Here is a 24,501-nt window from a genome sequence, read left to right as displayed (position 1 = left end):
ATAAAGCTATCTTAACACGGATATACACACATCCCCATCCCCACGGATATACACTTATCAAAACACACATCCCCATTGGCAGTGAAAAACCCCCTTGGGGATGCGGGCAAATGAATGCTTTTTTTTTTTTTGCTACAAATTTTGGTACAAATTTTTTTTGCTACAGCAAATTTTGCTACAACCTTTATTACGTGACCCTTAATCCTCCTGACAAGTTTGGTTGACATTGGATAAGTAACGACCGAATGTATCGTGGTCAAAAATCGTCAGGCAGACAGACAGCAAATTGCGTATTTTAGTATGACTTCATGGACTTTAAAAAGGTTGTGTTGCAGTCTCAGTTTCACTCAGAGCCAAAGCTCTGTGATACTTATACCGTCCACCGTGAAATGCTGGTGCAATATCGGGTAGCGGAGATTGAATTTTTCTAAAATGAGGACAAAATATAAATCTTTAAATAGTGTGTTCCTCCATGAAGATCTGTATTAAATACACTTTAATCCAGGTGTTCATGTTGATTTTATAGACTGGTGGTCATTGGTCTTCATGGCCTTGTAGCATACCTGCTTGCTGTACTGCTTGACCATTAGCTTGCCTTTTGCCAAGCCCAGATGTCCAGGTGTGCTGGGCCAGAGCTGGGTAGGGGAATGGGGGGCAGGGGGAGGGGGTTGGAAGTTGTATGTTCGTTATTATTATTGCCAAATGATACTCCTATTAATATTGTTGTTAATATTATTAGTATTAGTTGATATATGCTTTGTTACAATGTTAGAATTGTTTTTATTTATTTTGTAGTTGGAATGTCATGCCATGGAAGGACCTATTAAGCTGCTGTATACACCTTTACATGGCATGCATTTAAAACATGGGGATTCTTCCGGATTCTTTGTAATTAATTAGCCTACTCAACTCAGGAGATCATGACGACCATTTTGGTGTATCACGTTCTTCATCAGAAAGCTCCAGTATAACTCTACAAAAAACATGCCACACACACGCATGCAAGCAAGCACGCACGCACGCACACAACCTGGCCATTTATAGTAGACCAGTGGGCCCGTCATTGGACCAACTTTTCATTGGTCTTCACAGCCTTGTCTCATAACACTTGCTGTACTGGTTAAGCATTAGCTTGTCTTTCACCAATAGCCCAGAGGTGCTTTGGCCAGGCCGAGGGATGAGGGGGGAAGAAGGGGGAGGAGGGGTTATACATTAGTTATTATTATTGCCAAATGATGCTAATATTATTGTTGTTAATATTATTAGTATTAATTAATATATGTTTTGCTGCAATGTTATCATTCTTTTTGTCATTTCTGTTGTAATTAGAATGTCGTGCGTGGAACTAGGACCTATTAAGCAACTCTATACACCTTAACATGGTGTGCGTTTAAAACAGGGGAATTGTTCTGGATTATTTGTAGTTAATTAGCCTCCTCAACGAGTGGATCATAAGGATCATTTTGGTGTATGACATTCCACATCAGAAAGCTCCAGTAGAACTCGACAAAAAAAAAACATGCCCCTCCCCCCAAACACACACACACACACACACACACACACACACACACACACACACACACACACACACACACACACACACACACACACACACACACCTCCCCAAGAAACAAAATCAAAGCCATAAACCAGCTTGCAGTACCAGTGTTCCAATATAGCTGCAGAATAATAAACTGGCCCCAATCAGAAATCAACAAGTTCGACATCAAAACAAGAAAACTCCTTACCATCCACAAAATGTTTTACAAAAACGAGTGCATCCCGAGACCTGCCGAGACAAGAGGGAGGGAGCGGCCTGATATAACTCAACTGGGTGCACAGAGCGACAAGTGTAGGACTAGCTGAGTATGTGAAATGCTCAAACAGACTATCAGATGCAATTTGTAAACAAACATGAACACAATAAGCCTGAAAAAGTATCCCTAAATCACCATGCAAATAATTTCCAAAAACAGGTGCGAATAGAAGATGCCGCACAGGAAAATGAAACAGCAACAAATACAGCCCCAGCAATTGCAAAAAAGAAATATATAAAAATAAATATCAAGAAATACATGATAAATACTCCACCTTCGGTGGTGGAAGCAAATAGCGAAACTGTGAATGCCAAACCCGTAATTGTGTTTTCATGCTGAGAGATAGTTTAGTATGGGTGGAAACTTTTAAAGTGGACATCTCTCTGACCATTTTCAGAGAGCCTCCTCAGCGTCGACGAGTCTGGCATTTCACTCAGGCCAACTGGCACGGTCTTCAAGCAGCCATCAATCATCTGGACTGGTCTCCCATCTCCACTGCCTCTGACATCAACTCATCCTGGGAATTCTTCCAAAGTAAATTGCTCTCTCTCATGCACAGATTTATCCCTTCTCGTCTTCAGTTGTCATACCCTTCCTCCCGTCCATGGTACACGGAATCTTGTGGTGAGGCTATTGCCCAGAAACAACTTGCTTTCGTCTCCTGGAAAGCAAATCCAACGGAAGGAAATCTCATTTCCTTTCACAAAGCCCGAAACAAGTGTGTGTCCACCCTCAGGAGAGCCAGGAAACAATATCTCTCCGTCCTCAGGACCGAACTCTCTTATCTGTCTCCCTCTTCCAAATCCTGGTGGCGTCTGGTAAAATCTGTTTCTGGTGTTTGTTCCCCCTCCATCCCCTCCCTCACCTTAAATGGCCACACGGCTGACTCCGCACGTGAAAAAGCCGAATGCCTCAACTCTGTGTTTGCCTCTAAATCTTGTGTCCCAAACCCATCCCTCACTGTACCCACTGTACCCAGTCGTATCCAGCTGCTCCTGGACTCTGTGTCCTTTCCTCCTGACAAGGTGGAAAAGTTTCTGTCAACCCTCGACTCTGATTCTGCAACTGGACCTGATGGCATCAGCCCACGGGTCCTAAAATCATGTTCTTCCGCTCTTTCACTCCCTCTCTCTGTTCTCTTCACCCTCTCTTTTGCTCAAGGTCATCTTCCATCTGCTTGGAAATCTGCCAACATCACCGCTTTGCACAAAAAAGGTGCAAAAACAGATCCCAGCAACTACAGACCAATCAGCCTTCTCCCAATTATCAGCAAAGTCATGGAATCCATCATTGCTTCAGATATGAAATCTTTCCTCTTCTCCAATGGCTTGATCTCTGATCATCAATTTGGTTTCAGACCTGGACACTCCACTCTGGACATGCTGCTTCTGCTTTCTCAACAATGGATGGAGGTCCTCAATGCCAAACAGGAAATTAGAGCAGTCTCCCTTGACATATCACGTGCCTTCGATACAGTCTGGCACCCCGCTCTGCTCACCAAACTCTCCTCTTTTGGTATCCATGGAAATCTCCACGCATGGCTGGCGGACTTCCTCTCTAGTCGTAGTCAACGTGTGGCCCTGAATGGGTTTCTCTCATCTCCTCTTCCTGTTCAGGCTGGAGTTCCCCAAGGCAGTGTTCTGGGCCCTGTGCTTTTTCTGGTCTTCATCAATGATCTCTCTGACTCTCTTGAAAATCCTCTCTATCTCTTTGCTGACGACTCTACTCTCTGTCGCTCCATTCTTCATCCCTTAGATCGGCAGTCTGCAGCCTCCTCACTCTCTGCAGACCTTGACAAAATCACAGACTGGGCAAACAAGTGGAACATGTCTTTCAATCCTGACAAATCTCACACTCTTACGATGTCTCTCCGAAAAGACCGACTGGACAACCCTCCCATCCACTTTCTGAATAATCCTCTCCAAGAAGTTCTGTCACTCAAGCTTTTGGGTCTCACTATCTGCCATGATCTTTCCTGGAAAAACCATATTTCAAATCTGGCCTCCAAAGCCAGTCGCCGACTGGGCATCCTCTGTCGTGCGAAGTCCTTCCTTGGCACACCTGAGCTCCTCACCACATACAAGGCTTTCATCCGCAGCTCAATGGAATACTGCTCTCCCCTCTGGGCTGGTGCTCCTGCCTCACACCTAGCTCGCCTTCGCGCTGTTGAAACCAAAGCATTCAGAATCATTGGAATCTCCCGCGATGAAGCTAACTCCAAGGGCCTCTCACTCACTCACTGCAGGCAGGTTGGTGGTCTTTCCGTCTTCTACCGACTCCTCTCTGGCCTTGCCCCCCCAGCTCTCTCTGGGCTCTGTCCCGCAAATATTCCTACAGATCGCACAAGATCTGCCTGCAACCCTCTTTTGGTTAAACTGCCAAAATCAAGACTCTCTGCTCACCTTCACTCCTTCATTCCTCTTTTCTCCCGCCTCTGGAACAAACTCCCTCACTCTCTTCAATCCCACTCCACCCTCCAAGTCTTTAAAACAGCTGTTCACCACCATCTCTTATCTTCCCTGTTACGTGGTCCCCTCAGTGCATACCAGGTCTCGGTGACCCCCGGACCGTGAGAGGACCTTCGCCAGCAAATAGTATTATATAGGCGCATTCGCCACGCAATCCATAGGAATTTCACCCAGGCGACAACTGATGTGCAAGTATATATTTCCACTGGTAATGATACCAAACACTTTCAAAGACACAACCACGGAGATTTTCCCCGAGCAATCAACAATACACAACCAGGCACAATCAATATTACAACCATGTGAACTCATCTACACAAACTCTAAGATGGCCATCTTAATCTTATACATTCCTCACGTGAGCCCCACTCCTGACTCCCTCCGTGGTCAATGTCTCTCCTCTCCGCGCACGGGCGGTTGAACGAGCCCCGGGCGGACGTGCTCTAAACGTGCCGTCTCGGACTGGGGCCGCGGCTGCAGCGCACCTCCTTGCCAAGCCACGGGGCAAACCCAGCGCGGCGTCCAACGTGCGCGAGGCCCCAAGTGCGACTCTTACGCGTCCTTGTAGATGGGCAAAAACCCAGCGCGGCTTCCGACGCGAGCGAGGCCCAACGTGCGGACCCGTACGCGTCTTTGTAGACGGGGCAAACTGTCCCGGACGCTTGGTTTCGTGCACGAACTCACAGTGACTGGACGTGTCCAAAGGTATTTACCGCCCAGGTAACTCCTCTCGCCAGACGTTTCGCAACGGCGCGTTTTCCGCGCAGCGTAAGGTCGATTCCACCTTCTCGTCGTCGCGGGGCGAGGAAGAAGAAGCCTTCCTTTCCCTCGTGTCTTTTCTCCTCCGTTTCCCGTCACTTCCGCTTCCGGCCACTTCCGTTTCCTGCCACTCTTTCAGAAGGGCTCCTGACCCTCCAACCACAACAACTACACAACAACTTAATATACTACACACGGAAGCAAACACCTGCATGGTAATTCACATACATTCACATAAATATGTAACACTCCCCCCCTTCAAGAAAGAAAGTTTGAACCCAGCGAAAACTTTCTTTGCCGGCCAATTTGGAGAAATAAACCAGATAACTCAACCCCCCCACATTATCAATTCCCCCCGGGCACAGTTATCACTTAAAAATAAAGCCAGTTAAGCCACTCGATAGCACTTTTCCGGGAGGCCAAGCCGAGTATTCACTACATGGATGCCTTTAGGAACGCGGAGTTCACGGTTAGTCCGTGCAGGAAAGTTCTCTACATGGGCGCCTTGAGGAACGTGGAGTTCACGGTTAGTCCGTGCAGGAAAGTTCTCTACATGGGCGCCTTTAGGAACGGCGTTCACGGTTAATTCGTGTAGGAATCTTGGCTCGGCGGCTCCGCCGCCTTCAGTGCTTCAACTTCTCGGAACGTCCCTAATAATTAGGGTGGGACCACTGGTCCCTGTAGTCCCCTGAATACCGGTCTTCTTCTCGGCCACTACTTTGCCAATTCTTCCTTCGGGAGCGGCCGTAACTCAGGGAGCCTCCATAATAATATTGACTGCGGCCACCACCAAAACTACCGCCCAGTTGTCCTCTCCTGTAGACCTCTCGACGCCTACGAAATGCCTTCCCTACTGTTATGGTCCGACCCTCCAAATCCTTGCCATTCCAATTCTTCTCTGCCTCTCTGGCGTCTTTTGTGCTGGCAAACGTGACAAAGCCGAACCCTCTTGACTGTTGCGTTTCCCAGTCTCTTACCAACCGCACTTCCACCAGCGGCCCATATCTGTTGAAGACAGAGGTCAGAACTTCTTCCTCTGTTTTGAAGTTCAGTCCCCCTACAAATAACTTGGCACTTTTGTCACCATCCCGAGCTGGTGTGGTGTTATTTTCCCTGCTGGGCTCTTTCTCAACCCTCAGGTTACCATAAACTTGACCCCCGGCCAAATCATTCCCGAGAACCACAGATACACCCTCTACAGGAAACGTGGCTTGTAAACCGACGGTGACCGGTCCTGACACCAAATCGGACTCCAACTGGATGACCTGAAGGGGAGCACTAACACCGCCCCCGATCCCCTGTAAACGAACACTATCCCCCGTTGCCGTCTCCTCGGACCATGGCAAAATGCCTTCAAGCATTAAAGATTGATGGGCCCCTGTGTCTCTCAATATCCTAACCGGTCTCCGGTTAGTCGAGGCTCCATCCAGTGACACAAACCCCTCGGAAACAAATGGTTGGTAACCCTCTTGATGGCGATTTCTTACGCTAGCCATCGCATTCGGAGTTGTAATAGTCGGACTCCGCTCTGGGTTGTCCCTTTTCATGAGGTAACAACTGGACATCAAGTGTCCAGGTTTTTTGCAAAACGCGCAAGTAGGCCCGGAGGAAAAACTCGGGGTCTGCCTCGGGCCCCCCGAACTATAAGTTTGTCTTGGGCCCGCATCCCTCTGATTTCGAACCGGTGGGGTATCATAGTTGTCCCCATAATCATCTCGAGGCCGCCGCCATGTATGGTCGTTCTCCGCACCTGCTGTTCCCCACCTCCCCTGCGGAGATCTAGGCGAGGAGTTAGGTTCGTGGACCCCTATTCGGTGGGTTAAGGCATAATCATCTGCCATGGTGGCTGCGTCCCACAACTTTGGTACCTTCTTTTCCTGCAGGTACACTTTGATGTCCTCGTGGACACACTGCTGGAATTCCTCCACCAGGATCAAGTCCCGCAATGTCTCGAAGTCTTTCCCGACTCCTTTTGACTCACACCACCGATCAAACATGTTTTCTTTCACTCTGGCAAACTCCACATGGGTCTCACTCTCCCTCTTCCTGGCATTCCTGAATTTTTGCCTGTAAGCTTCCGGAACCAACTCATAGGCCTTGAGGATGTGCTTCTTCAGTACCTCATAATCTGCACATTGGTCCATTGGTAGCGCCGAATAAATTTCCTGAGCTTTCCCCACCAGCACACTTTGTACGAGTATGGTCCAGGCCTCCTCCGGCCAGTTTAATTGTCGAGCCACTTTCTCAAAGTGTGGGAAGAATTTCGCGACTTCCTTTTCACTGAACGGTGGAACCAGCCTCACATGTCTGCCCACATCCCAGGTTTTCTGGTGAGGTGTCGACCCCGTCAGCAAGGGTGGTGCCTCTCCCCGTTCTCTCATTAACTCCAGCTCCTTGACTTTGATTTCTTGCTGAAGCTCCATGTCACGTTCCTTTAATTCCCTTTCCGCTTTTCTCTCCTCTGCTTCGAGGTCCCTTGCAGCTCTCCTTTCCTCTGCTTGTTCCTTTTCTCTTCTTTCCTGGAGTTCTCTTTCCACTCTCCTTTCCTCTGCTTGTTTCTCTTCTCTCCTCTCCTCTGCTTTCCTTTCTTCTTCTGCTAACCTTTCCTGGAGTTCTCGTTCCACTCTCCTTTCCTCTGCTTGTTTCTCTTCTCTCCTCTCTTCTGCTTTCCTTTCTTCTTCTTTTAACCTTTCCTGGAGTTCTCGTTCCACTCTCCTTTCCTCTGCTTGCTTCTCTTCTCTTCTCTCTTCTGCTTTCCTTTCTTCTTCTTTGATCCGTTCCTGGCTCCGTAATTGCAACTCCAGTTTCCGGAGCTCCACGTCTTCTGGTTCTTCGGGTAGCCACTCCCAGGCTAACTCGTCCCATGTTCCTAATCCCACCATAGATTGTATCACCGTGGCCTGCAACTCTGCCTTCCTCAAATTAGTTCGGACCTCCAAGTTAAAATGTTTGGCCAATTTCAAGAGATCCGACTTTAGCAACGCTCGGAACTGTGCCTCACTCGGGGTTACCCCAAAGTTCTGTGCCACAAACGCCATGGTGCCTATCGTTAACACCTGTTAACCTTCACCCCAAGACTTTCCCCAATTTCTCAAAAAAAAAAATTACCAATTAATAATTAATTAATAAATTTTAATTACCAAAAATATTATTATTTTATTATTTTATACACTTTTAGATCCCGGACGTAGACCCAATTGCGAAACCGCAAATCGTAATTTGGACGAGCCCCCAATTCTGTTACGTGGTCCCCTCAGTGCATACCAGGTCTCGGTGACCCCCGGACCGTGAGAGGACCTTCGCCAGCAAATAGTATTATATAGGCGCATTCGCCACGCAATCCATAGGAATTTCACCCAGGCGACAACTGATGTGCAAGTATATATTTCCACTGGTAATGATACCAAACACTTTCAAAGACACAACCACGGAGATTTTCCCCGAGCAATCAACAATACACAACCAGGCACAATCAATATTACAACCATGTGAACTCATCTACACAAACTCTAAGATGGCCATCTTAATCTTATACATTCCTCACGTGAGCCCCACTCCTGACTCCCTCCGTGGTCAATGTCTCTCCTCTCCGCGCACGGGCGGTTGAACGAGCCCCGGGCGGACGTGCTCTAAACGTGCCGTCTCGGACTGGGGCCGCGGCTGCAGCGCACCTCCTTGCCAAGCCACGGGGCAAACCCAGCGCGGCGTCCAACGTGCGCGAGGCCCCAAGTGCGACTCTTACGCGTCCTTGTAGATGGGCAAAAACCCAGCGCGGCTTCCGACGCGAGCGAGGCCCAACGTGCGGACCCGTACGCGTCTTTGTAGACGGGGCAAACTGTCCCGGACGCTTGGTTTCGTGCACGAACTCACAGTGACTGGACGTGTCCAAAGGTATTTACCGCCCAGGTAACTCCTCTCGCCAGACGTTTCGCAACGGCGCGTTTTCCGCGCAGCGTAAGGTCGATTCCACCTTCTCGTCGTCGCGGGGCGAGGAAGAAGAAGCCTTCCTTTCCCTCGTGTCTTTTCTCCTCCGTTTCCCGTCACTTCCGCTTCCGGCCACTTCCGTTTCCTGCCACTCTTTCAGAAGGGCTCCTGACCCTCCAACCACAACAACTACACAACAACTTAATATACTACACACGGAAGCAAACACCTGCATGGTAATTCACATACATTCACATAAATATGTAACATCCCCCATCCAAAACCTTGATCTTTTCTACCCCCGCTAATTTCACCTCAATTCCACTTTTTGAAATACCAACTTCTGTCCTGGAAGTCCTTGGTGTCCTTGTGCTTTATACTTCTCCCTCCCTCCCCCCCCCCCCCCCCCCTTCCCATGCCTCCTCCCTCCGGGCCCTCTCCCTTCCACACATCTCCCTGCTCTCAGATGTTGTGTTTGTGTGCTTCCCCTTTTCTCCCCATCTTGTCTTCCGCTCCCTCTTTTTGTGTATTTTGTTTGTCTGGTCGATTTGTTTGTGAAGTAAATGTTAGCTCTTTCACGAGCCTCGATTCAGTATACAAAAAAAAAAAAAAAAAAAAAAAAAAAAATCTTAATTATATGGGGAAATTTATGAAACCTCCCACCCACCTTAGGACACTGGCTGAAACCCCAAAAGGTTCCAAAGAAAGTTTGGTGGGGATAACCCCAAACTGAGGGAGTCGTTTGGAGATGAACAGACAATAAATGACTGGCTATATTGCATCAAGAAAAATGAAATTCAAATGCACAATATCCAACCAGCAGCTTTTCAAATGGTAAACGGCAGACAGACAAATACACGGCCAAACACCAGGATTCGCAATATATTGAAGATTCTGTGTCAGGCAGTTAAAAGAAAAGAGCCAAGAACAGAACATGGATCTCTACATAGAGTTTGTTGACCTAACAAAACCATTCGACACAGTTTGGCGCATGTGTTTGTTTGGTGGATGTGTTTGTTTGGCGCATGTGTTTGTTTAGCGGATGTGTTTGTTTGGCGCATGTGTTAGTTTGGCGCATGTGTTAGTTTGGCGCATGTGTTAGTTTGGCGCATGTGTTTGTTTGGCGCATGTGTTTGTTTGGCGCATGTGTTTGTTTGGCGCATGTGTTTGTTTGGCGCATGTGTTTGTTTAGCAGATGTGTTTGTTTGGCGCATGTGTTTGTTTGGCGCATGTGTTAGTTTGGCGCATGTGTTAGTTTGGCGCATGTGTTAGTTTGGCGCATGTGTTAGTTTGGCGCATGTGTTAGTTTGGCGCATGTGTTTGTTTGGCGCATGTGTTTGTTTGGCGCATGTGTTTGTTTGGCGCATGTGTTTGTTTAGCAGATGTGTTTGTTTGGCGCATGTGTTAGTTTGGCGCATGTGTTTGTTTGGCGGATGTGTTTGTTTGGCGTTTAGTAGTTGCCGAAGACGACAAGAAGAGGCCATTTCGTTGGGTACAAAGCTTGTTTATTGTACAGAAATCTCCAGCAACTGCTGGCGAACGGAAGTCGTAACGGCTTATATAAAACCAAAAACCCTCTTCGGAGGGCGTGGCTCCAACAGCCGCGCGTGCGTCACGACCACACAACCAACAGCCCGTGCGCGTGGGTTAGACCAAACATATCGTATTGGTAACCGTCACATGCGGATAAGATAACCGCGACATGTGAATAAGGTAACCGCTACATGCGCCCCCCCAGAAGGCACGCCACGGGCGTGTACGTAGTTCGCAGGCGCGCTCGGCAGTGCCGAGAAGGCTCGAGCCGGGCCTGGCCCCAGTACGCGCGAAAAAACGCCGCCGTGGGGTTGAGTCGACCGAGGGGCTGGTCAAGGCCTCGGGGGAGGCTGCCGAGGTTCCTCGCGGGCCTCCCGAGGATGTAGAGTAGGAGTCGTAGTTGCGTGAGCGGCGAGCAGCGGTAGCAGTTGTAGGTGCAGCAGTAGGAGTTGCGGGAGCGGCGAGCAGCGGTAGCAGTTGTAGTTGCAGCAGTAGGAGTTGCGGGAGTGGTGAGCAGCAGTGCGCGCGAAGGTAACGAGGCTCCAGCGCACGCGAAGGTAACGAGACTCCAGCGCACGCGAAGGTAACGAGACTCCAGTGCGCGGAGGTTACGAGCAGCAGTGCTCGGCCTGTGTGCGCGGAGGTTACGAGCAGCAGTGCTCGGCCTGTGTGCGCGGAGGTTACGAGCAGCAGTGCTCGGCCTGTGTGCGCGGAGGTTACGAGCAGCAGTGCTCGGCCTATGTGCGCGGAGGTTACGAGCAGCAGTACTCGGCCTGTGTGCACGAAGGTTACGAGCAGCAGTGCTCGGCCTGTGTGCGCGGAGGTTACGAGCAGCAGTGCTCGGCCTGTGTGCGCGGAGGTTACGAGCAGCAGTGCTCGGCCTGTGTGCGCGGAGGTTACGAGCAGCAGTGCTCGGCCTGTGTGCGCGGAGGTTACGAGCAGCCGTACCGCCAACGCCTCGTAACGGCGTTCCTTCGGAGGGTCCCGGAGCAGGCTTGCCCCTCTAGTCGTAGAGGAGGAACCGAGTGCAATGCGCCAACCACATGGCCGCTCGTCGTTGCTGAAACTCCGGCAGTTCGAGTTTAGGTCTTGTGGAAGAAATTGCGGTCACAATACTGCCGTGTTCATGTGCAGCCCCCGAATATGTTCGGGGGTGACGGGGTCACCAGTTTAGTAGTTGCCGAAGACGACAAGAAGAGGCCATTTCGTTGGGTACAAAGCTTGTTTATTGTACAGAAATCTCAAGCAACTGCTGGCGAACGGAAGTCGTAACGGCTTATATAAAACCAAAAACCCTCTTTGGAGGGCGTGGCTCCAACAGCCGTGCGTGCGTCACGACCACACAACCAACCGCCCGTGCGCGTGGGTTAGACCAAACATATCGTATTGGTAACCGTCACATGCGGATAAGATAACCGCGACATGTGAATAAGGTAACCGCTACAGGCGCATGTATTTGTTTGGTGGATGTGTTCGTTTGGCGCATGTTTTTGTTTGGTGGATGTGTTAGTTTGGCGCATGTGTTTGTTTGGTGGATGTGTTAGTTTGGTGCATGTGTTTGTTTGGTGGATGTGTTTGTTTGGCGCATGTGTTAGTTTGGCGGATGTGTTTGTTTGGCGCATGTGTTAGTTTGGCCGATGTGTTTGTTTGGCGGATGTGTTTGTTTGGCGGATGTATTAGTTTGGTGCATGTGTTTATTTGGCGGATGTGTTAGTTTGGCGCATGTGTTAGTTTGGCACACGTGTTTGTTTGGCGGATGTATTAGTTTGGCGCATGTGTTTATTTGGCGGATGTGTTAGTTTGGCCCATGTGTTTGTTTGGCGGATGTGTTAGTTTGGCGGATGTGTTAGTTTGGTGCATGTGTTTATTTGGTGGATGTGTTAGTTTGGCGCATGTGTTAGTTTGGCACACGTGTTTGTTTGGCGGATGTATTAGTTTGGCGCAGGTGTTTATTTGGCGGATGTGTTAGTTTGGCGCATGTGTTAGTTTGGCGCATGTGTTGGTTTGGCACACGTGTTTGTTTGGCACACGTGTTTGTTTGGCGGATGTGTTAGTTTGGCGGATGTGTTAGTTTGGCGGACGTGTTTGTTTGGCGGACGTGTTTGTTTGGCGGATGTGTTAGTTTGGCGCATGTGTTAGTTTGGTGGATGTGTTAGTTTGGCACACGTGTTTGTTTGGCGGATGTGTTAGTTTGGCGGATGTGTTAGTTTGGCGGATGTGTTAGTTTGGCGGATGTGTTAGTTTGGCGGATGTGTTTGTTTGGCGGATGTGTTTGTTTGGCGGATGTGTTAGTTTGGCGGATGTGTTAGTTTGGCGGATGTGTTAGTTTGGCGGATGTGTTAGTTTGGCGGATGTGTTTGTTTGGCGGATGTGTTTGTTTGGCGGATGTGTTTGTTTGGCGGATGTGTTAGTTTGGCGCATGTGTTTGTTTGGCGCATGTGTTTGTTTGGCGGACGTGTTAGTTTGGCACACGTGTTTGTTTGGCGGAAGTGTTAGTTTGGCGGACGTGTTAGTTTGGCGGACTTGTTAGTTTGGCGGATGTGTTTGTTTGGCGGATGTGTTAGTTTGGCGGATGTGTTAGTTTGGCGGATGTGTTTGTTACCTTCGCAAAAGCGGAAGGTTATGTTTTGATCGCTGTGTATTTATTTGTATGTCTGTGTGTGTGTGTGTATGTTATTCGCATAACTCAAAAAGTATTCAACCGAATTGCATGAAATTTGGTGGGATGATTGGTTATTATACGGGACACATTTGATTAGATTTTGGGAGCAATCGGGTCAAAGGTCAAGGTCAAGGTCACGAAAAGGTCAAAATCGTATTTTTACCAAGTACAGAACAGTAGCTGCGGCGAAGGTATGCGCTCTACCGAGTGCCCGTTCTAGTTTGGCGGATGTGTTTGTTTGGCGGATGTGTTTGTTTGGCGGATGTGTTTGTTTGGCGGATGTGTTTGTTTGGCGGATGTGTTAGTTTGGCGGATGTGTTAGTTTGGCGGATGTGTTTGTTTGGCGGATGTGTTTGTTTGGCGGATGTGTTTGTTTGGCGGATGTGTTAGTTTGGCACACGTGTTTGTTTGGTGGATGTGTTAGTTTGGCACACGTGTTTGTTTGGCGGATGTGTTAGTTTGGCGGATGTGTTTGTTTGGCGGATGTGTTTGTTTGGCGGATGTGTTTGTTTGGCGGATGTGTTAGTTTGGCGGATGTGTTTGTTTGGCGGATGTGTTAGTTTGGCGGATGTGTTTGTTTGGCGGATGTGTTAGTTTGGCGGATGTGTTAGTTTGGCGGATGTGTTAGTTTGGCACACGTGTTTGTTTGGTGGATGTGTTAGTTTGGCACACGTGTTTGTTTGGCGGATGTGTTAGTTTGGCGCATGTGTTAGTTTGGCGCATGTGTTAGTTTGGCGCATGTGTTTGTTTGGCGGACAGGACTTTGGAAACTTCTGGCCTCAGTTGGCTGTTCTAACAAGTACATCCAAGTTCGACAGTTTCATGATGGCATGATGATTAGAGTGATGGAGAATGGTGAATAAATCTGACCCATTCCCAGTCTCCATTGGGGTGAAACACGGCTTTGTCCTAACACTCTCCCTCTTCAGTGTTCTGTTTTGTGCAATGTTAGCATATTCATTCAGAGTCTGCGATAACAGAGTTGGTAGGCTGTTAATATATGCTTTAGAACAATTGGTAAGCTGTTCAACCTTCGTCAATGAAATGCCAAGGCAAAGGTGTGTGAAGATCTCATCTGTTAGCGTCTCTTTCCTGATGACTTTGCCTTAGTAGCCAACACACATCAGGATATGCAGCACATAACCAACCCCTTCTCCAGTGCGTGCAAGAAGTTTGGCCTTACCATCAGCTTAAAGAAGACTAAAGTGATGTACCAACTAGCACCTGGCAAGTCGTATACAACACCTGTTATCACAATTGATGCTCATCCTCCGACTGCAGTGAACAAATTCATGGCGCATGTGTTTGTTTGGCGCATGTGTTTGTTTGGCGCATGTGTTTGTTTGGCGCATGTGTTTGTTTAGCAGATGTGTTTGTTTGGCGCATGTGTTTGTTTGGCGCATGTGTTAGTTTGGCGCATGTGTTTGTTTGGCGGATGTGTTTGTTTGGCGTTTAGTAGTTGCCGAAGACGACAAGAAGAGGCCATTTCGTTGGGTACAAAGCTTGTTTATTGTACAGAAATCTCCAGCAACTGCTGGCGAACGGAAGTCGTAACGGCTTATATAAAACCAAAAACCCTCTTCGGAGGGCGTGGCTCCAACAGCCGCGCGTGCGTCACGACCACACAACCAACAGCCCGTGCGCGTGGGTTAGACCAAACATATCGTATTGGTAACCGTCACATGCGGATAAGATAACCGCGACATGTGAATAAGGTAACCGCTACATGCGCCCCCCCAGAAGGCACGCCACGGGCGTGTACGTAGTTCGCAGGCGCGCTCGGCAGTGCCGAGAAGGCTCGAGCCGGGCCCGGCCCCAGTACGCGCGAAAAAACGCCGCCGTGGGGTTGAGTCGACCGAGGGGCTGGTCAAGGCCTCGGGGGAGGCTGCCGAGGTTCCTCGCGGGCCTCCCGAGGATGTAGAGTAGGAGTCGTAGTTGCGTGAGCGGCGAGCAGCGGTAGCAGTTGTAGGTGCAGCAGTAGGAGTTGCGGGAGCGGCGAGCAGCGGTAGCAGTTGTAGTTGCAGCAGTAGGAGTTGCGGGAGTGGTGAGCAGCAGTGCGCGCGAAGGTAACGAGGCTCCAGCGCACGCGAAGGTAACGAGACTCCAGCGCACGCGAAGGTAACGAGACTCCAGTGCGCGGAGGTTACGAGCAGCAGTGCTCGGCCTGTGTGCGCGGAGGTTACGAGCAGCAGTGCTCGGCCTGTGTGCGCGGAGGTTACGAGCAGCAGTGCTCGGCCTGTGTGCGCGGAGGTTACGAGCAGCAGTGCTCGGCCTATGTGCGCGGAGGTTACGAGCAGCAGTACTCGGCCTGTGTGCACGAAGGTTACGAGCAGCAGTGCTCGGCCTGTGTGCGCGGAGGTTACGAGCAGCAGTGCTCGGCCTGTGTGCGCGGAGGTTACGAGCAGCAGTGCTCGGCCTGTGTGCGCGGAGGTTACGAGCAGCAGTGCTCGGCCTGTGTGCGCGGAGGTTACGAGCAGCCGTACCGCCAACGCCTCGTAACGGCGTTCCTTCGGAGGGTCCCGGAGCAGGCTTGCCCCTCTAGTCGTAGAGGAGGAACCGAGTGCAATGCGCCAACCACATGGCCGCTCGTCGTTGCTGAAACTCCGGCAGTTCGAGTTTAGGTCTTGTGGAAGAAATTGCGGTCACAATACTGCCGTGTTCATGTGCAGCCCCCGAATATGTTCGGGGGTGACGGGGTCACCAGTTTAGTAGTTGCCGAAGACGACAAGAAGAGGCCATTTCGTTGGGTACAAAGCTTGTTTATTGTACAGAAATCTCAAGCAACTGCTGGCGAACGGAAGTCGTAACGGCTTATATAAAACCAAAAACCCTCTTTGGAGGGCGTGGCTCCAACAGCCGTGCGTGCGTCACGACCACACAACCAACCGCCCGTGCGCGTGGGTTAGACCAAACATATCGTATTGGTAACCGTCACATGCGGATAAGATAACCGCGACATGTGAATAAGGTAACCGCTACAGGCGCATGTATTTGTTTGGTGGATGTGTTCGTTTGGCGCATGTTTTTGTTTGGTGGATGTGTTAGTTTGGCGCATGTGTTTGTTTGGTGGATGTGTTAGTTTGGTGCATGTGTTTGTTTGGTGGATGTGTTTGTTTGGCGCATGTGTTAGTTTGGCGGATGTGTTTGTTTGGCGCATGTGTTAGTTTGGCCGATGTGTTTGTTTGGCGGATGTGTTTGTTTGGCGGATGTATTAGTTTGGTGCATGTGTTTATTTGGCGGATGTGTTAGTTTGGCGCATGTGTTAGTTTGGCACACGTGTTTGTTTGGCGGATGTATTAGTTTGGCGCATGTGTTTATTTGGCGGATGTGTTAGTTTGGCCCATGTGTTTGTTTGGCGGATGTGTTAGTTTGGCGGATGTGTTAGTTTGGTGCATGTGTTTATTTGGCGGATGTGTTAGTTTGGCGCATGTGTTAGTTTGGCACACGTGTTTGTTTGGCGGATGTATTAGTTTGGCGCAGGTGTTTATTTGGCGGATGTGTTAGTTTGGCGCATGTGTTAGTTTGGCGCATGTGTTGGTTTGGCACACGTGTTTGTTTGGCACACGTGTTTGTTTGGCGGATGTGTTAGTTTGGCGGATGTGTTAGTTTGGCGGACGTGTTTGTTTGGCGGACGTGTTTGTTTGGCGGATGTGTTAGTTTGGCGCATGTGTTAGTTTGGTGGATGTGTTAGTTTGGCACACGTGTTTGTTTGGCGGATGTGTTAGTTTGGCGGATGTGTTAGTTTGGCGGATGTGTTAGTTTGGCGGATGTGTTAGTTTGGCGGATGTGTTTGTTTGGCGGATGTGTTTGTTTGGCGGATGTGTTAGTTTGGCGGATGTGTTAGTTTGGCAGATGTGTTAGTTTGGCGGATGTGTTAGTTTGGCGGATGTGTTTGTTTGGCGGATGTGTTTGTTTGGCGGATGTGTTTGTTTGGCGGATGTGTTAGTTTGGCGCATGTGTTTGTTTGGCGGATGTGTTAGTTTGGCGCATGTGTTTGTTTGGCGCATGTGTTTGTTTGGCGGACGTGTTAGTTTGGCACACGTGTTTGTTTGGCGGAAGTGTTAGTTTGGCGGACGTGTTAGTTTGGCGGACTTGTTAGTTTGGCGGATGTGTTTGTTTGGCGGATGTGTTAGTTTGGCGGATGTGTTAGTTTGGCGGATGTGTTTGTTACCTTCGCAAAAGCGGAAGGTTATGTTTTGATCGCTGTGTATTTATTTGTATGTCTGTGTGTGTGTGTGTATGTTATTCGCATAACTCAAAAAGTATTCAACCGAATTGCATGAAATTTGGTGGGATGATTGGTTATTATACGGGACACATTTGATTAGATTTTGGGAGCAATCGGGTCAAAGGTCAAGGTCAAGGTCACGAAAAGGTCAAAATCGTATTTTTACCAAGTACAGAACAGTAGCTGCGGCGAAGGTATGCGCTCTACCGAGTGCCCGTTCTAGTTTGGCGGATGTGTTTGTTTGGCGGATGTGTTTGTTTGGCGGATGTGTTTGTTTGGCGGATGTGTTTGTTTGGCGGATGTGTTTGTTTGGCGGATGTGTTTGTTTGGCGGATGTGTTTGTTTGGCGGATGTGTTTGTTTGGCGGATGTGTTTGTTTGGCGGATGTGTTAGTTTGGCACACGTGTTTGTTTGGTGGATGTGTTAGTTTGGCACACGTGTTTGTTTGGCGGATGTGTTAGTTTGGCGGATGTGTTTGTTTGGCGGATGTGTTTGTTTGGCGGATGTGTTTGTTTGGCGGATGTGTTAGTTTGGCGGATGTGTTTGTTTGGCGGATGTGTTAGTTTGGCGGATGTGTTTGTTTGGCGGATGTGTTAGTTTGGCGGATGTGTTAGTTTGGCGGATGTGTTAGTTTGGCACACGTGTTTGTTTGGTGGATGTGTTAGTTTGGCACACGTGTTTGTTTGGCGGATGTGTTAGTTTGGCGCATGTGTTAGTTTGGCGCATGTGTTCGTTTGGCGCATGTGTTTGTTTGGCGGACAGGACTTTGGAAACTTCTGGCCTCAGTTGGCTGTTCTAACAAGTACATCCAAGTTCGACAGTTTCATGATGGCATGATGATTAGAGTGATGGAGAATGGTGAATAAATCTGACCCATTCCCAGTCTCCATTGGGGTGAAACACGGCTTTGTCCTAACACTCTCCCTCTTCAGTGTTCTGTTTTGTGCAATGTTAGCATATTCATTCAGAGTCTGCGATAACAGAGTTGGTAGGCTGTTAATATATGCTTTAGAACAATTGGTAAGCTGTTCAACCTTCGTCAATGAAATGCCAAGGCAAAGGTGTGTGAAGATCTCATCTGTTAGCGTCTCTTTCCTGATGACTTTGCCTTAGTAGCCAACACACATCAGGATATGCAGCACATAACCAACCCCTTCTCCAGTGCGTGCAAGAAGTTTGGCCTTACCATCAGCTTAAAGAAGACTAAAGTGATGTACCAACTAGCACCTGGCAAGTCGTATACAACACCTGTTATCACAATTGATGCTCATCCTCCGACTGCAGTGAACAAATTCACCTGCTTAGGCAGTACTCTTTCAAGGGATGCCCGCATTGATGATGGAGTGGCTTTGAGACTAGCCAAAAGCAGTGATGTTTTTCGTCTAATAATGACAGCTTATGGAGCAAAATAGGTATCAAAGTCATGACCAGGCCAAAGGTGTACAAAGCTGCAGTTTTGACATCGTTATTGAATGCAGCAGCACAGACATGGACCACTGAAAGCAGTCATATTCAGAAGCTCAACCATTTCCATCTGGCTTGTCTTAAAAAATATCTTAAGGATTCGCTGGCAGGATAAGGTTCCAGACACAGAAGTCCTAAGTTGAGCCGGCATGCCAGGCATCGAGGAAATGATCATCAAAACACAGCTACGTTAGATTGGAGACTTAATGAGAATGCTTGCGGCCTAAGAAGCATTTCTACTTTGTACTGAAGCAAAGAAGCTCCCATCAGAATGTCAAAATAAGTGATTGAAGGACTGTCTAAGGTCAATCTGAAGAAATGTGCTATAAACGTGGAAACATAGGAAGATGCAACTCTAGACAGACCAACATGGTGCATGGCTACACATAAAGGTTCAGAGAACTTTGAGTTGTATCACATCCGGCACGCTGTCGATAAGCAAACACAATGCAAACTCCGACAAAGAGTCAACAAATAGATCCAACAGCATCTAGTGCGACATTTGCAAAGCACTCTTGGGGTGTTTTCCCACTCATGAATCACAACAAAACGTTGGACGGCAACAAACAGATGCACAGTAACTTCACTGCAAAAGGAATTTGTACCCATCCTGTAACAGCTTCGGCCCTTACTTTTTACTAGCATCAGATAATCACTACGTCTCACGATGTTGGTGATAAATATACATTTAACCTTATTTTATACAAGGGTCTAGGCTCATGGAAAAGCTAAACGGAAAAGGGCAGCAGATTGACGAACTACCAAAGGGTGTGGGTGGGTGCAATGGGAAAGAATCAGCAAGTGCAGAAGAGATGGTGGACGGGCATGGTTGGCACAGGAGGTAGTGATGAGCAGGCATTGGAAAAGACTGATGTGAAGAAGACGAGACAATGGACATGGAGAAACAATTCCACAGTAAGAAGAATAAGGGGAGAAGTGAATGCAGGTAGACAACCAGCCTGGATTTTGATGAGCAGATGAGGGTTTCTCGAGGAACGTGTGCAACCTGGGGTTTCTTAGGGAGGGCAGAGTTAGGAGAGGACATGAAGAGCAAGGCCAGATGTAAGCTTTTATAAACAAAAAGCTTTACAAAGCTGTAAGCTTTTATTTATAAATAAAACAAAGTCGCCGACTGGGCATCCTCCGTCGTGCGAAGTCCTTCCTTGGCACACCTGAGCTCCTCACCACATACAAGGCTTTCATCCGCAGCTCAATGGAATACTGCTCTCCCCTCTGGGCTGGTGCTCCTGCCTCACACTTAGCTCGTCTTCACGCTGTTGAAACCAAAGCATTCAGAATCATTGGAATCTCCCGCGATGAAGCTAACTCCAAGGGCCTCTCACTCACTCACCGCAGGCAGGTTGGTGGTCTTTCCGTCTTCTACCGACTCCTCTCCGGCCTTGCTCCCCCCAGCTCTCTCTGGGCTCTGTCCCGCAAATATTCCTACAGGTCGCACAAGATCTGCCTGCAACCCTCTTATAGTCAAACTGCTAAAATCAAGACTCTCTGCTCACCTTCACTCCTTCATTCCTCTTTTCTCCCGCCTCTGGAACAAACTCCCTCACTCTCTTCAATCCCACTCCACCCTCCAGGTCTTTAAAACAGCTGTTCACCACAATCTCTTATCTTCCCCCATCCAAAACCTTGATCTTTTCTACCCCCGCTAATTTCACCCCAATTCCACTTTTTTGAAATACCAACTTCTGTCCTGGAAGTCCTTGGTGTCCTTGTGTTTTATACTTCTGCCCCCCCCCCCCTTCCCACGCCTCCTCCCCCCAAGCCCTCTCCCTTCCACACATCTCCCTGCTCTCAAATGTTGTGTTTGCGTGCTTCCCCTTCTCTCCCCATCTTGTTTTCCGCTCCCTCTTTTTGTATATTTTGTTTGCCTGGTTGATTTGTTTGTGAAGTAAATGTTAGCTCTTTCACGAGCCTCGATTCAGTATCCAAAAAAAAAAAAAAAAAAAAAACGAAAAGGACATAAAATGTCATCGCCTCCGTGGTTTTAGTAATTTTGCTGTGCGGAGTTAAAGGCTGTCAGTCGGCCATCTTTGGTCAGATGACAAAACAAAATCTTCTGATTATGTAAGCTCATGCATTGGCTTTGTGCCAAGTTTGAACAAAATCGGTCCATGCATGTCCGAGAAATGGTTGGGGACACGTTTAAGTAACGAAATGGCCACCACTAGGCCATCTTGGATCTGATCTCAACAAAGAACGACATGCATATGTAAGCCATCATTCATTATCTGTATGCCAAGTTTGAACATGATCGGTAAATGTGTGTCTGAGAAATGGTTGAGGACATATTAAATATTGGGTTTTTTACAACTAAAATGGCTGCCAGTCTATCAGTCGGTCATCCTTGATCAGATCGCAAAATAAACTGAGGTGCATGTGTATACCATCATTTACTGTGCTTTTGCCAAGTTTGAATAAAATCGGACCATGCATTTTCAAGAAATGATTGGGGACACGATTAAATAACAAAATGGCCGCCAGTCGGCCATCTTGGATCTCATCTCGAAAGAAAATGACGTACATATGTAAGCCATCATTCATTATCTCTGTGTCAAGTTTGAACAAGATCGCTAAATGCATTTTCGAGAAATGGCTGAGGACATGTTCAACATCGGTTTTTTTTTTACAACTAAAATGGCCTCCAGTTGGCCATCTTTGATCGTATCACAAAACAAAATGATGGGCATATGTATACCATCATGTGTTGTCTTTGTGCCAAGTATGAACAAAATCGGTCCATACATCTCCAAGATATGGTTGCGGATGGACGGAGGGACGGACAGACCAGACCCAATCTAAAAGCCCCCATTTGGACTAAATCCATTGGGGGCTAATAAATAATAGAGAGGCCAACAACTTGCCGCTGGTGGGAGAGAGACATTTTAATCCAATAACACCACTACTCCTCGACTTTCACTTACTTCTGGGTAGATCACCCTTACCCCTTCTCTCTCAAAGTCCTCTGCATCCACCATCTTGTTTCAGTTGACAAGCTTGACTTTCCAAAGCAATCGGGTCTTGATGTTCCCAGATTTATAGATGCCTTTGTCTAAATAATCGATTTCGATCCTCCAACTGTCCATTTCTTCCATCAAGGTTCCACTTCCCCTGCTCAGGCTCATTATGGGAGTCAGGATACTTCAACAAAACTGTGTTTTGGGTCATGAAAACAACATCCTTTTGGAGGGAACATAAATTTGGCAATCCCACATTAATGAGTAGACTATTTTGGCCAGTGCTATGGGCCCAGACAGCTGTTTCCTAGGCCAAATGGAATATGGTAGCTTAACACAAGTTAAGTAAATGGATGTAAACATGAGATAAAATGTAAATGCTGTACATTTTATTAATGTGATACTTTTGACATTCCAGAGGCAGTATAGATCAAATACCTTTTTATCTAATATTTCCTTGTATTGTTCTTTCCTCCGCTCTACACTCCGCCCGATATCCTATACAGGGTATTGCTCCCACAACCATGCTAAGACTCATCCTGATTCTCACCCTCGCCTTTGCTTTTCCGAATTACACCTTCACCATCTCCTCACCACCGTCATCTTTACTGCCTCCAAAACTTGGGCCGTGGTTCTGGCTGTGGCTGTCGGCAGAGGGAGAGTGGAGGGGAACACACAAAACAGGTATTTTGAGAGGTAGCGGGAGCCCTAGTGATGCATGCCATAGTAAATATAACTTATAGTGTCTGAAACCACGAAGCCACACACCCTGGGACAGCAAGAACTTGTTAAAACACAGGAAGAAAATGTTAAAATGTCTTCGAACACCGAAGTGATTAAGCACTTGGTGCAGTCTTTGTGGTAATCGAAGGGGGAAGAAGATAAACAGAGGCAAGGGAAATTGAGAAAAGGAAGGGACGGGATACATGGGCAGAAAAAGGGTGGTAAAGAGGACGCCATCCGGGCCGACACAATTCGCTCCACACGATAAATCAGATGCTGGTGGTGTCATCAATTTAGATTTTTGTATGTACTGTTCTTGGTGCTTGCATGGGAAGTTCCACCACAAAGGCCATTTTAGGTTTCTATTATGAGACCCCCTCCTTTCCTGCTGCTGGATGGGGAATCAAGTTCGACAACAGCTATTGGGGTATTTATTCTCACCAGCAGGACACGTCTGTGATCCACACATGCATAGCTTGCGACCTAGGCAACAATTACACACCAATTACCTTGTCCTTCCAGCAATGTTCACGTGGACAAAGCAGGTCTTGCCTCATCTTGTAGGATAAGTCTGGACCTAGTGCAGTTATAAGTATGAGAACATTATATTATCGATCTTATGGTCAGCTTACCCGTGGGGAGCACTTTCTTCACAGAATGGGACATCTGCTTCGTGCCGATGACGGCCAATCGGCAAGAAACACGTTTTTTTGTGGATGATGAGGTAGCAGGCTGACCATCTTTTTTTTATATACTTTTTTTTTTTAAATACAGCATCTAGGCTCTTCTAAGAGCTAACACATTGAACATGAAAACATGCACAGACACATAAAACATGCAATGAAGGGAGCGGGAGACAAGAGGGGGAGAGAAAGGGAAGCACACAATCACAACAGAAGAGAACAGGGATGCACGTAGATCTGTGGAAGGGGGAGGGTTGGGGGAGGAGGGAGGGTTACATGGTATAAAGCAAATTAACACTACTAGGAATTTCAGGAAAGAAGTTGGTGATTGAAATAGGTGGATTTGGGGTGTTTTGACGGGGGTAGAAAGGATCAAGGTTTTGGATGGGGGAAGATAAAAGATGGTGGTGAACAGCTGTTTTAAAGACCTGGAGGGAGGAGAGGCATTGAAGAGCGTGTGGGAGTTTGTTCCAGAGGTGGGAGAAAAGAGGAATGAAGGAGTGAAGGTGAGCAAAGAGTCTTGATTTTGGCAATTTCACCAGAAGAGGGTTGCTCACAGATTTTGTGCATCCTGCAGGAATATTTGGGGGACAGAGCACAGACAAAGCAGGGGGAGCAAGGCCGGAGATGAGTCGGCAGAAGACAGAGAGACCACCTACCTGCCTGCGGTGAGAGAGAGAGAAAGGCCCTCAGAATCAGCTTCATTGCGGGAGATTCCAATGATTCTGAATGCTTTGATTTCAACCGCATGAAGCCGAGCTAGGTGTGAGGCAGGAGCACCAGCCCAAAGGGGAGAGCAGTATTCCATTGAGCTGTGGATGAAAGCTTTGTATGTGGTGAGGAACTCAAAAGTGCCCACAAAGGACTTCACACGATGGAGGATGCCCAGACGGCGACTGGTTTTGGAGTCCAACTTGAAAATGTGGTTTTCCCAGGACAGATCATGGCAGATAGTGAGACCCAAAAGCTTAAGTGACAGAACTTCTTCAAGAGGATTGTTCGGAAAGTAGGTGGGAGGGTTGTCCAGACGGTCTTTTCGGAGAGCCCATTCGGAGAGCTCATCTGAAACGTGAACGATTACTTTATTTATTTATTTTGTATACAAGATTGAGGCTCGTGTAAGAGCTGAAAGAGCTTGGCCCCTTCGTAAAATTTTCTGATGGAGATTCACTCCTTGCTGGGTGGACTGTACAGGCCTGATGAGTCATGTGATTACAACAAAACAGAGACTAATCATTAAAATACTAAAGACAACTCCAGAAGAGTCG

At 48.0% G+C, this 24,501-nt stretch overlaps 1 protein-coding gene across 3 annotated transcripts in view; it reads left to right on the top strand.

Moving 5' to 3' along the window:
* Positions 1-24,501, top strand: part of LOC137425269 (coiled-coil domain-containing protein 80) — a 96,204-nt gene that overhangs the window by 38,050 nt on the left and 33,653 nt on the right. For all 3 annotated transcript variants that reach the window (XM_068113529.2, XM_068113527.2, XM_068113526.2), the window contains one exon: positions 22,334-22,511. In XM_068113529.2, the coding sequence (XP_067969630.2) occupies positions 22,352-22,511 (160 nt within the window). In that variant the 5' untranslated portion in view covers positions 22,334-22,351. The remainder of the gene's footprint in view (positions 1-22,333; positions 22,512-24,501) is intronic.

The sequence above is a fragment of the Myxine glutinosa genome, chromosome 4, assembly GCF_964187855.1.
Source record: "Myxine glutinosa chromosome 4, kmMyxGlut1.1, whole genome shotgun sequence".
Taxonomy (NCBI): domain Eukaryota; kingdom Metazoa; phylum Chordata; class Myxini; order Myxiniformes; family Myxinidae; genus Myxine; species Myxine glutinosa.
The sequence above is the reverse complement of the archived record's forward strand: the minus strand, read 5'-3'. Positions and strand labels throughout refer to the sequence as shown.